Source organism: Propithecus coquereli, unplaced genomic scaffold (assembly GCF_000956105.1).
Source record: "Propithecus coquereli isolate 6110/MARCELLA unplaced genomic scaffold, Pcoq_1.0 Scaffold24, whole genome shotgun sequence".
NCBI classification, from domain to species: domain Eukaryota; kingdom Metazoa; phylum Chordata; class Mammalia; order Primates; family Indriidae; genus Propithecus; species Propithecus coquereli.
In genome coordinates this window covers 7,806,323-7,819,736 of record NW_012147952.1, presented here as the reverse complement: position 1 = coordinate 7,819,736, position 13,414 = coordinate 7,806,323, and the positions used below count along the sequence as shown (strand labels likewise).

Genomic DNA, 13,414 nt, shown 5'->3' with positions numbered 1-13,414 from the left:
GTAATTACATTGATAAATTTTTAGATGGTAAAGCAACTTTGCATTTTCAAGATAAACCTCATGGGTCATGATGTATCATCCTTTTAAATGTTGTTGAGTTTGATTTCCCAAAATTTTGTTGATGACTTTTGTGTCTATGTTTATGAGGGATATTGGTCTGTAGCTCTCTTTTGAGATCTTTTGCTAGTTTTGGCATCAGGGTAAAACTGTTCTCATAGAATAAATCCAGAAGTATTTTTGCAATGCCTGTTTAATGCCTTGCAGAACTTTGAGAAATATTAAATTATGCATAAAATGTGGCATGACAGGTGTCATTTAAATACATATTTCAAAAATAAAGTTTACTTATGATCACAGATTTTAGAAAATTAGAGCTAAGCAGTTTTAGGGACTATTGTCATTATATATCTAGAGGGGGAAACCGAGACCCTTAGAGATTGCTACTCTTTCAGAACAGAGTACACTCTTTACAGGTCTCTATCATGTAACATTCATTACAAATCTTTATGGGTATAAAGTACCTGCTGTGCATGTATCTACATCATGAAGTTACTGTGTCCATCCTTACTCTTTTTCCTTCTTATTAAGGAGCACGCTTTTCTGATTAACACAATCCAAAGAAGGAACAGCAAAACAATGAAACTCCAGAATTGTGTGACCTAAGGGCTACTAGTTGAACTGGGCATGCTCAGTCACCAGGCAGATTTTTCAGTAAAGTAGAAACTACAACAGCGCGTACCGTGCGCGCGGAGGTGGGCGTGTCCTCGTGGAATTTAGAACGTTGCTTCAGCCAATGGGGCCTCGCGGCCGGCTAGCGGGGCTCCTCATTGGAGCAGCGGAGAGGCGAGCGGAGGGCCCCGGGAGGGAGCCGCGGAGGTGCAGGTCGGAGAGGCCGGGCTACGCCGTGCCCTACGCGTGAACAGCTGCAGCGGGCAGAGGCAGCATCCAGCGGCGGTGCCAGCAGTTCCAGCCCGTTGCTTTACTTTTTGCTGCACCAACATAGTCATTATGCCGAAGAGAAAGGTAAGTCTTACTAAAAAAGATTTCAAAGGCCTTCAAATTGTGCTCATCCTGTCATTGCAATGGATCGCGCAGAATGCGCGCGGTAGTAACTCGGGGACTGGGAATTTCTTTGCTCCTCCACGCTGGTTTTCAGATGCCTGTTGCAGACATTCCTTTCCACCCCGCCTCCCTCCCTGCGTCCTCATCGATCTCTGAATGTTACTTTCTCTCCAGCGACTCGGTTTCCCCTCTTTATGAACTCATTTTCGCTGGAATGGTTTCCACCCCCGACAAGAAGAAGCAAAAGCGGCTTTCCATTACCCCTTCAGGAAGGGGAGTTTCCTCTTCGCAAACTGCCAGGTTGTGATTAGTGTGGAAGGAAAGCACAGAGAGGAGAAAAACAAGTACAAACGTAGGGAGATTGAAAAGGGAAAAAAAGAAAAAAGAAATCAGGCAGATGTTGGGATTATTCCCATGTGGGCTGTGCCCACGGCCGGGTGCGGCGCGGTGGCTCCGAGGCTAAGGGAGAGAGAAAGCCATGTTTTAAATAGCGCTCACCCTCCTGCTCGCCTCCGCTACAGACCCGTATGTACCAACTCCAGTGTCAATCAGGGCTGGGGACGGCGCAGGCGGGGCCCGGGCCGGCCTGGACCTACCCGCAGTTCGCAGGGGAGTTGGCGGCGTGGAAGGCGGGACGGCGCCAGGGGCGCCCAATATGGCTAGTCCAAGGTCAGGGGCCCCCAAGTCCTCTCCAGCTGCTCGATCCCACGTTCGGTCGGCAAGGTGGGGTCCGCGCGCTCTCGCGCCCCTCGGTGCGTCTAGGGAACTGGGGTCATTTTAGTCTCATCTTCCGCCCCTTGTGGACTATGTCCTCTTCCGCGCAGGCCCCGGACAACAAGTACGACGCACGGGGACACAAATCTCCCTCGGGGTCTGGCTGCAACTTGGCATTGTCCCAGGGAAGGAAGGGAAGGCTTTCCTCTTCCCTGATAAAACCAGTGTGTGATGGCTGGTTCCTAAGAAAACGCTTTCCACCCTCCCACCGCCTGCCCCAGTGTTTCCAACAGTGTTAACTAGTGTGGGTATTAAATCTGAAGCAAAATTATTTGTAATATCCTGCCTTATCAGTTAAAGACTAAGGACTAATTTGTGTGACTGCATTATTAAAAAATATTTAAGTTTTGGAAATTTTTACCTTAAATGTCATTACTAAGAATTTGGTGGAAACTTGAGTCCTATCCTACTTTTTTAAAAAACATAATAATGGAAACAGTTTTAAAAACTCTTAAGAGTTTGTTTTGCACATACTGTGTGCCTCGTGCTGTGCAAAGAGTTTGACTTGCGTTATCTCATTTAATTCTCAGAACATCTTGAGCAGCGTTATCCTCTTTGAACTGGGGCTTAGAGACATAAATTGTCCAATATCTCACCAACCAATAATAGCAAAGATTTAATCAGATGCTGTAGATCCCAGAGTCCTTACTCTCAATCACTGTTTACTCATTCTCTTTATTTAGTGGTGGGTGGGTCAAGAGGAATTTAGGAAATGCAGAGAGACTCCTGGTTTAAGAAGATGGATGGCATATTAAGAGTACTAATAGCTGATTTATTATTTAAACTTAATTTTTATGAAAGTACTATTTTCCAGCACTGTTATACTAGAATGAGGATATTCAAATGATGTCACTATATTCAGTATTTTATCTGAAAGTTAATGATGGGTTAGGAATTTTAGTAGAGTCAAAGGAACTAATCATCAAGAAATTAGTTACAAAGTAAGTCAGTTGGGATCATTTCTTTTCCTGGGAATTATTAACAAATGTTTAGATAAACAGAGGTTAGATGTGCACACTACTTACAATAGACCCTGACTTGGTGAACAAGGAAGGGCCAACACACCAAGGGCCAGGGTTGGTGGAACCATTACTCTTATTTTTCCTCACTGTCCACCCCTCTCCAGGAGACAAAAGGGAAGAAAACAAGAAAAGTAGGGTAACTGGCTTTTGATTATGGTTTTAGTTCCCTGGAAGGCAGGAAACTCCCATCAATAAACTGTCCAACTGTCCTGGAACTATGGGCCAACCTGTGAGTCATCCTTCAGGACATCAGAGTGTTCTTCAGAGATGAGAAACCTCTCCTTGATTAATGGGAAGGCATTTGATTCATACCTGGATTCATACCAAAGACCTGGGTTGGTACCTGGGCAGGAGCAGCCACAGATAAAACATGGCTATCAGGCCATCCCATTTATCAGTCACATCTTAGAGCTGCCTCATGGAATCCTGGAGTTATTATTAATATAATTTCAAGGCCATAATGTCATCTGCGTTAATATAAAAGGTTTTTATGACATTTCTTTGTAAGTTTTATGTGTATCTTTGTGTATGATAGTTGTAGCTGCATTAAACAAAATGATTTTCTATAACTTTTATAAATTTTTATTTTTTGAAGCAATACAGAACTTCATAGTGAGGAGTTCTTCCATTAATCTCTTTCTTAGTTTGCAAGGAATAAATAAAGTTGACTTTGCTGTATTTATTATGTAATGGGTAGTGAGTGAATGGAAGAGCAGAGGAAATGATAACATTAGTGGACTAGGGTGGTGGTGGGACAATGAGTAACTAAATTCTAGACTGTTCTGGTCAGACATCCACAGATGCCTCCATTGGTCATGTCGTTATGTGATGATCTGATGTTCTGCAAAGAGGCACCAGCCAGTGAGGCTTAGAATCACAGTCCTGCCATGATTAGCAATAGCAAACACATTTTCACATCCATCTTATTTTTCCAGTCCTTATCACTATTGTATCACATCAGAAATTCTTTAATGAGTCAATTTTCCATGATTTTGGCATGTAAACCATAGCATTTTTTTACACTTAAAGGTTTAAGAAGGAAAGCCCATCTGCCTCGAGCTTTGAAATTTGAAAGTAGGTTTTTATCTATTTTCTTAAAATGGAGGCCCAATAACATTGGGCTTGGCATATGGGATTCTTAACTAACAATGCTCAAGGTTTCTGATAATCTTTCAAAAGAATATTACTTGTCATAACACCCAAGACAGAAACTGTAAATGAAAACATAGATAAATTTGGCTACATGAAAATGAATATTTTAACGTGGCAAAAAAAAAAAAACACTTAACAAAATTTCAAAATTTATGAAAAACTGGGAAAAAATATTTGTACCACAATGTACTGACCAAGTTTACTATTTTAAAAAGATTACATCGCACGTGTCCTTATGGAAAAGCTGTTTATTCTTATAGGAATATAACAAAGACTCAAGTAGACAAAAATATTTGGTTTTACTAGAAATCAAAAAAATGTACCTTATTAAGAATGTACATGTTACATATTAAGAATAAAGAGATGTGATTTTTTAAAAATCCAATTTAGTTTTAAAAAGACTGAAAGTATTATTGCCCAGTGGTGAGGAATATAAACACTCAGCACTCTCAATTATGAGAGTATAATTTCCTTAAAAAAATTTGTGGAAGTATAATCTAATTACCACAAAGCCTATTCATCCATTCAAAGTATACAATTCAATGATTTTCAGTAAATTATAGAATTGTGCAAACATTATTACCATAATTCAGTTTTAAAACATTTCCATCATCCCAAAAAGGTCTCTCATTGTTTACAGCCAATCCATACTCCCACCCCAGCCCCAGGCAATCACTAATCCACTTTCTCTCTAGATTTGCCTTTTCTGGAAATTTTATATCAAAGAAATCATACAATATATAGTCTTTTGTGTCTGATTTCTTTCTCTCAGCATAATGTTTTTGAGATCCATACATTTTGTAGCATGTATCAATACTTCATTCTTTGTCGTTGTTCAGTAATATTCCATTGTATGGATATACCATTTTTTATTTAACCTTTCACAAGTTGATGGACATTGGATTGTTCCAGGTTTGGTTTATTATAAACAACGCTGCCACGAATATTTGTATAAATCATTTCAGGGACATATATTTCCATTTCTCTTGGGAAGATTTCTAAGATGGTATGAAAGTGGTATGGAAGTCTATGTTTAACATTTTAAGAAACTTCCAGCCTGTTTTCCAAAGTGCATAAGTATTCCTGTTTCAAGATACTTGTTTATACCTCATATTGTCAGTTTTTTTGCTTATAGACATTCTAATGAATTTTAATTTGTATTTCTATAATAGCTAATGATGATGAGCATCTTTTTATGTGTTTACTAGCATAACGTATATCTTAGGTGAAATGTCTATTCAGATATTTTGCCCATTTTTTAAATTGGGAGTTATTTGATTGAGTTGTAAGAGTTCTTTATATATTTGGATACAAATCCTTTATTGTGTATATTATTTATAGATATTTTCTTCCAGTCTGGCTTTTAAAAAAAATTTTTTTTTTTTTGAGACAGAGTTTTGCTCTGTCGTCCCAGGTAGAGTGCAGTGGCATTACCATAGCTCACTGCAACCTCAAGTTCCTGGTCTCAAGCAATCCTCCTGCCTCAGCCTCCCGAGTAGCTGGGGCTACAGGAACACGCTACAGCGCCCAGCTAGTTTTTCTATTTTTTTGTCTCCAACTCCTGAGCTCAAGCAATTCCCCTGCCTCAGCCTCCCAGAGTGTTAGGATTTCAGGCATGAGCCAGCGTGCCTGGCCAAAAGTTTTTTTCTTAATGGTGTCTTTTGTAAAACAAAAGTTTAATGTTGATGAAATCTATTTACTATCACATCTAATAAATCTTTGCCTAATCTGAAGTCACATATATTTTCTCATAGAAGTTTTATAGTTTTAGCTCTTATATTTAGGTCTATGATCCATTTTGAATTAATTTTGTGTATGGTATGAAATAAAGATTTAAATTTATTTATTTATTTTGTGTGTAGAAGTCCAGTTATCTCAGCACCATTTGTTGAAATGGACATCTTTTCTCCACTGAATTGCCTAGGCACCTGTTGAAACTAAATTCATCATAAATATAAAGCTTTATTTTTGCACTTTGCACTCAATTATTTTTGCACTTTATTTTGCACTCAATTATATTCCAATATCTATAGGTCTAGTCTTACATCAGTACTACACTATCTTGATTACTGTGGTTTTGTAGTAAGATTTTAAATCTAGTAATATCAGTCCTCTACTTTGTTCTTCTTTTCCAAAATTATTTTGGCTCTTTGGTCCTTTGTGTTTCCATATAAGTTTTAGAATTAACTTATAAATTTCTACAAAAAAGCCTGCCATGATTTTGATAGGGATTGAATTGAATCTGTAAGTCAATTTGGGGAGAAATGCCTTCTTAGCAATATTGAGTCTCTCAGTCTGAATGTTAAAGGGCCTGACATCCATAAATGCTTGCTGAGTTTAATTAAGTATTGATACGGAACTTATATTTGAGTAAAGGCTCCAAAATGACAGGGCTGTACATTTTATTTATTCATTAACTCCATTTTAAACATTCATTGAGCATTGCCTTTATGCAGGGTACCATCACCTTGGCAAATTAAGTGAAGAATTATTGTTTTTTTTTCAAACCGAATGAATAAATGCCCTTGTTTTTAAGGATCTTTGACTCTGACAGGGTAGGTAAGACACATAGGCAGGTGTTTATAATTCATGGCAAGAAGTGATAATGAGCCACGAGAAAAGGTATGAGCTGTGAGTATTCAAAGGGTGGCCAGGCTGAATGTCCAAAGAAGAAACACTGACATAGAGTTGCTGTTTGGTTAAAAGGGTTAGGGTTTTAGCTTTTAACCACTCTCTTGTGTTTTAAAGATTATTGTCTGCCACCATGATTCTAGATCAGCACAAGTTACTTGATTGATTACCTGTTTTTGAATTAACTTTGTTTTGTAATCCTTCTAATTTGACTTTACCACGAAGTCCTTGATGGTTCTGATCTTTCTTTTATCCTCCATAGCACCTAGCCACAGGTACTGTAAATATTTGTCGAACAAGTGGATGAATGAATTGCTTTCAAAGGAAGAAAGTAAGTTCAATTATTTCATAATAAGTAAGTTTAGTAATTTCATATACCATGAGGAAGTCCAGTATGGTTCTGGTGTTCATTGTTCACTATTAATAGCTATATGATTTAAGGCAGTTTCCTTAACCTCTCCCTAAACTTCAATTTCCTCATCTGTAAAACTGGAATAATAATATGTTCTACCTTACTGAATTGTTGTGGGAATTTAAATGAGATGGCGAACGCAAAGTACTTAGCAAAGTGCCTGGCCTGTGTAAAACAGTCAGTGGATGTTCATCACTGTGATGATGCGATTTTAATTATTAAGAGAACCACAATGAAATAATAGGCTTGTAATAAGCACCAACGCTCCATTTTGTAGGTGGACAAATGGCACATGCAGCGGATATTAGAGAGCAAGGGGATCCCTCCCTGGAGGTCCAGTTCACTACAATTATAGGAGTAGATGTTTAACGATCAAATGACGAATGTGTTTTTGAAAGAATATAAGCTTTAATCTTGTGCATTTTTACATGGTTGATTTTTCTCACAGGAAAAAAATGTTTAAAAATATCTCCATATCCCATTAAAATTCTGTGGTAGATCGGTTATCAAATGATCTTCTTTTCCTGTATTTTTCCCCTAAAACACTACTTTTGTTTACTAAATATATTCCATTTTCCTGCAGGGTACAATTTGGAAATGGTGACTGAAATAAACACCATTTAAGCTGTCTGCTTTCACAGTACCTAGTATGTTGAAATATGATGTTAGTTTCCTGAGTAATTTAAAAATCAGTGTTGAAGATAACAAACCAAATCAAAGTGTTGAATTCCTTTTTCACTGGCTGCTTATTTATTGTACGTTTCACTGTCATTTTAGAAGAATTCAGTCAAATCATATAGTTCTTGGTCAAGGTGTTTATTGAGTCTGGTATTCTTATATCTTGTGGGAATGTCCAGAAACAGGGCTGTTTAGATAAGCCTAAGGCAAATACATATTTAGTCACACAGAAAGTAAATGACATGCACATTTAGAAGTAGAGAAATAGAAAAAGTGGTTTTAAATTTCAAAATTGGCTCTAAAATGTAATATTTCAGAGCAATTTATGTCAGTAATTAACATAAATACATTATTACTGTTAAAATTGAACTAGGTATTGAATTCCTGGATGTGCCGGACCTGAGCTGTCTGTTTTATATTCATTAGACACCTTAATTTAAATAAAAACATTATCAGATACATAAACATGTGAGGGAAGTATTATACTGTGGTTTTATATTTCATAACAAAATCAGTAAGTCTCAACAGTTCTATGAGGCTATCTCATCTCATGGATGAGAAAGATAGGTAGGTGGCTTTCTATGAGTGAGACACTGCACTATACATTAATAAACTTAATACCTCCAACTACCCAGTAAAGTGTGCACTGTTCTTAATCTCCATTTTATAGATGAGGAAATTGAGGCACCAAAGGTTAACAGACTTCCTCAAAGCCTCAGTGATAAGGAATGGCTGAGCTGGGATTTCACTCCTGGAAGTCTGGCTCCAGAGCCTGTGCTTAACCAGTGAGTCCCGCGGCCTTTCTCAAACACAAGGAAGAGTATTGGTATTTAGTGAGATTAAGGAATTCCTCTGGGTCAGGCAGCTAGGAAGTGATAGAATCAGCATTCTAACCCAGCCCTCTTTAACTCAAGAATTTTGCCTTTAAACATTACACCGTAATACTTCCCATACATGTTTATTTCTGTATTTATTTAAACTAAGGTACCTAATGAATGAAGCAGGGAAAAATCAAGAGTTATGTAAATATGTGAGTGTTAATTTGTTTAAAATGTTGTCTTTATGGTGATATAGGCTGATGCCATCACTTCTAGGTGCCAGTCATAGAAAAAGTTACCCAATAAGTTATTATTGTCTGTGATCATGCCCCAGGGCTGGCCTCAGGGTCCAGGACTGTGCTTGGTAGGAGAGGCACGTTATCAAGCCTTACAGTTATTTCAGTAACTAATGGACTGTAGGGTTATATACAAGATATATATACACAATTTCCTCACCCAAGTATTGATTTCTTTGAGTATTGAAAGTCTAAGACTCTTCATATTTTCTCAAATTCCACCATGAACTGCCGGATTTGCTATTTCCATGATATATTGTCTTCATTAATTTGTTGTGTATAGAATAATAGGGATACTCCTTTATGTCCAGGAACTTGTAAATATGCTTGCATATTATACAATATATCGAGGGATCATAATATAAATATTAAGCCTCCATTGGTTATGTATTGGATTTAAAAAGTGAGCAGGTGCTTTTGTTTTTGGAACTCATCAAATAAAAATAAAAGCTTAATAGCTAAAAAATTCTACTGGACCTAGAACTGGATGGATTTTTATTTCAGTGTTCTATAACAGTGGTCCCCGACCTTTTTGACACCAGGGACCGCTTTCATGGAAGACAGTTTTTCCATGGATGGGGTTTGGGGGAATGGTTTTGTGATGATTAAAGCTCATTACATTTATTGTACAGTCAAACCTCTCTGCTAATGATAATCTCTATTTGCAGCCGCTCCCCAGCGCTAGCATCACTGCCTCGGCTCCACCTCAGATCATCAGACATTAGATTCTCATAAGGAGCCGCAACCTAGATCCCTCGCGTGTGCAGTTTACAGTAGGGTCCGTGCTCCTGTGAGAATCTAATGCTGCCACTGATCTGACAGGAGGCAGAGCTCAGGCAGTGATGCAAGCAATAGGGAGTGGCTGTAAATACAGACGAAGCTTCACTGGCCCACTGCTCAATTCCTGCTGTGTGGCCGGGTTCCTAACAGGCCATGGATGGGTTCGAGGCCCAGGGATTGGGGACTGCACTTCTAGATTACCAGTTGATTAATGTTTGATTACAAATGTTGTTTTAAAAATATAAACTGATATTATTTTAATATTATACCTTGATTATTTTGACCCCATACAAAGAAATAAAAAATCTACCATGAGAGGTGTTGGTTTTCTTATTTCTTTTTCTTTTTTCTTTTTCCCTTTTTTCTTTTAAAGGCTAATCTGTGATTTTTTACAATATTGGACAGAATTAGTTATATTCTACTTTGTGTAAAGTCATGGCCTGGGAAGTCAGGCATGGTGTTTGTGGGAGATACACATACCAAAGACTGGAGGTGATCAAAATGTGAAGCTTTAAAGACTCCTTCTAAAGCTCCTTATGTATTCCATGTAATACATTTTTTTAAACTACTTTGTTTCCATCTACTTCTCATTGTTTTACTTTACCCCTTAATTACAATTTTTAATCTTATTATTCCCCCTTAAATGATCACATGTAAATCATACCACAATCAGCTGATTAGTTTTGCAAAAGTGCAAGGAACATCATAACTGTGTTTATCATTTGCTAGAAGTTAATTCATATCTGAGAAAATAGAAAAATAATAAAGCAACCATCTGGTAACATCTATTTAAGAGCCCTGTGTAAGAATTCAAAGACATGGGTCTAGTGTGGATTCTGCCACTCTTTACCTCAGGAAGGTCCCTTGATCTCTTTGAATCTCTATTCTTCATCTATAAAATGGGAATATTAAGACTGCTCCTGTTTATCTCAGCAATATTGAAAGGATCAAATGCAACAACTATGTGAAAGCACATTGAACATGTAAAGTACTATTAAAATGATAGAAATGATTTGTGTTGTGTCTTTGGTTTTAATAGTGAGATAAAAAAAATACTTAGATCTGTATATATAACCACTTAAAAACACAGAATAGTAAAATTCTGTGCAACTCAACATTTAGTATTTTTAATGGGATATTGTTTATTGTTACTTCATTAGGCTCCTGAATGAGGGGGATTAGGAAACACTTCATTGCATATCATTTTCTCCTCAGCTAGGACTGCAGACTAAAGCATTTTCCAAACTGGAAGCCTTTTGCTCTCCTATAGCATCCCAGATCTGCACCCAGTGGCTAGCACAAACCCCTTTGAGTGGTGTAGTGGTTTAAGAGTATGAACTCTGAACCAGCCTACCTGGGTTGAATCCCAGCTCTTCCATTTACCAGCAAGATTACAAGCTGAGTAATCTTGGGCAAGTTACTTAACCTCTCTGGCCACAATTCCTCATTTATAAAATGGATAGAATACTATTTTACCAACCTCATAGGATTGTGGTGGGGATTAAAGCATTTAGATCATTGCCTTGCTCATAAGTACAATATTCACAATTTTTATTATTACTATTATTCCTCTGTGCCCATTCCCTTGTCCTTTCCCAATAACTCAGTGCCTGGCATCCCTGTAATGTACACATGAGACTTGGGTGGTATGCTAAATAAGTACATGAGCAGCTAAGTCAGTCAGTTGAGTGAGATCTTAAGGTCCGTTCTCTTAGTTTTACTGGTGAAGAAACTCAGGTCCCAGGAAATCAGGTATGAGCCAGTCTGGAATTCAGCCTTCTCGTTCAGCCAGGTGCTTTTTTCATGACCACATCTGCACACAATCACAGCACATGAAAAAGACAACTCAGATAAAAGGAGCAACTCAGACCAAAGAAGTGTAAAATATTTTAAACTATTTCTTTCACGTTGAAGATACACCCCTGTTATTGAATTAGGTGTATTTACACTAATAAAGTTTCACTGAACATACTTGCACACAGCTTTTTCTCTGTAGTTATCTTTCATACCTGATTGCAGGTAAAATGTTTTCTCTGAAAGTATCCTTCAGAAAAGAGACAATTGCTGTTTATTTCGGTTCATCCAAAGGCAGAGTTCTTACTCAATTACGACTTTTATCTTGAACAACAAATTGTTATTTGGGGAAGTCATACTAGCCTGCACTGACCTTAATCAGTGCAATTTGGGTTTATAGAAGTCACCTGATGAAGTTCATAAGCCAAGTAGGTGAGGAGATGGCAAAGAAATTTAACATAGGCTTGACTATTAATCTTGTGAAGTGACCTCTCAATTCTAAGTATTGTATTACTTTATAAAGCAATGCAATAACGGGGGAGCCCAGACAGAGACCTACAGGATGAATGAAAACAACCATGCCAATGTTAAGCATATGGTCCTTGTAGCTTTGACTAGAACTTCCAGTGTCCTTAAGAAGGCTACCTGTTATTTCAAAAACCTCGTAAGGATATCACGGGCAGTGCCCCATTTGTGGGGAGAATTAACCTTGTGTTAATCAGGTAGTTGAGTTCATTTTAACCAAAGAATGACAGGTATAGTCACATTTCAGTTTTTTATGTGGTGCATTATTTGAAATTTTTGGTCCTACAATGATTTTCCTCTGCTAACCACCTCACTATTGGACTGCTTTTTTTTTTCTCTATCCTTGGATTTGTAACAGAAAATGCAAATTAATTTTTAAAGAAATTTTAAACAATAAAAAAAAATCTTAAAATATTGGCTAGCAAATTGGAGAAAAATCATGTCAACATAATACATTCCCTAGGTTAAAAGAAATGATTGTCCATCTATTTGTGCTGTTATATCTACCACCACCTTTTCCACATTAGCACGGATACCCCTAGAGTTGAGACTGGCTTTATTCTGTGGGTGCTGGCAAATGGTTATTTGAATTTCATTAAGGACTCTAGGCCTTCAGCTAATTCACTTAAGTCATAAAACAATAGTCCTTGTCACTTAAACTCTTAGAAAGAAAACTCTAAGAGTCTACCCTTAGCAGTAAAGGTTTTGGGGGACTTTAATGTAAGACAGATCCAGCAATCTGTGCTGAGAACGCTGAGCCCTTTTGTTTCTTCTCTTGAGGGGCTAAGGATCATGGCACCAGGGGTGCACTAGCCGTAAACTTGCCGGCCTCCTGCCACGCCCTCAGTGTCCTTCTCCACAGTGACAAATCCACAGGCTGGTGCCATCTAGAACAGTTCCCAAGCAATGGCTGAAGGGGATTTTCCTGTCTTCTCTGATACCTTCCTAAGTTTGGAGGGAGAAAACGGGCTCATTACTGCACAGTACCCCTCCTGAGAAGCTCAGCAGTTCCTGTGGATTCCTTATGGATGGTCTATGGAGTAAAATTCCAAGTTTCCTCCCTTGGTTTGCTGATGGGGACTGCTGGAAAGACTGAAGGAAAATACAGCTGTGGCCCCGCAGTGCACTTGAGTGCCCTGCACATGTGGGACCCAGGCATCTTTGTGTAAAGAAGGAATGGGGAGCACAACTGCTCAGCTGTTGAAGGGATCCACACTCCTGCCCGGCTCCCTGCCACACTCCCCCAAGAGAAGTTCTGAATCAGTCCCTTCATATCAGCACAAATGAAGCAATTATATGTTGTGAACAGAAAAAGAGGCAGTATATGAACCAGATTTATAAGACATTTAAGAAAATATAGAAACTCTATGAGTAAACCTAGTCATGGAATTTGTGTTAGGGAATAGACATGGCACTGTTAAACTGGGTTTAATAGAGCAAGTTTGCTTTAGTCTTTTTTTTTTCCCAATA

General features: G+C 38.1%; 1 protein-coding gene across 5 annotated transcripts in view; it reads left to right on the top strand.

The window, feature by feature from the left end:
- The first annotated feature begins 835 nt into the window (after positions 1-835).
- The window catches only part of HMGN3 (high mobility group nucleosomal binding domain 3), a 30,909-nt gene continuing 18,330 nt past the window's right edge, over positions 836-13,414 (top strand). For 4 of the 5 annotated variants that reach the window (XM_012646077.1, XM_012646074.1, XM_012646073.1 and 1 more), the window contains exon 1: positions 836-1,023. In XM_012646077.1, coding sequence (XP_012501531.1) covers positions 1,009-1,023 — 15 coding nt within the window. In that variant the 5' untranslated portion in view covers positions 836-1,008. The remainder of the gene's footprint in view (positions 1,024-13,414) is intronic. The other variant, XM_012646075.1, reaches the window with a different exon arrangement.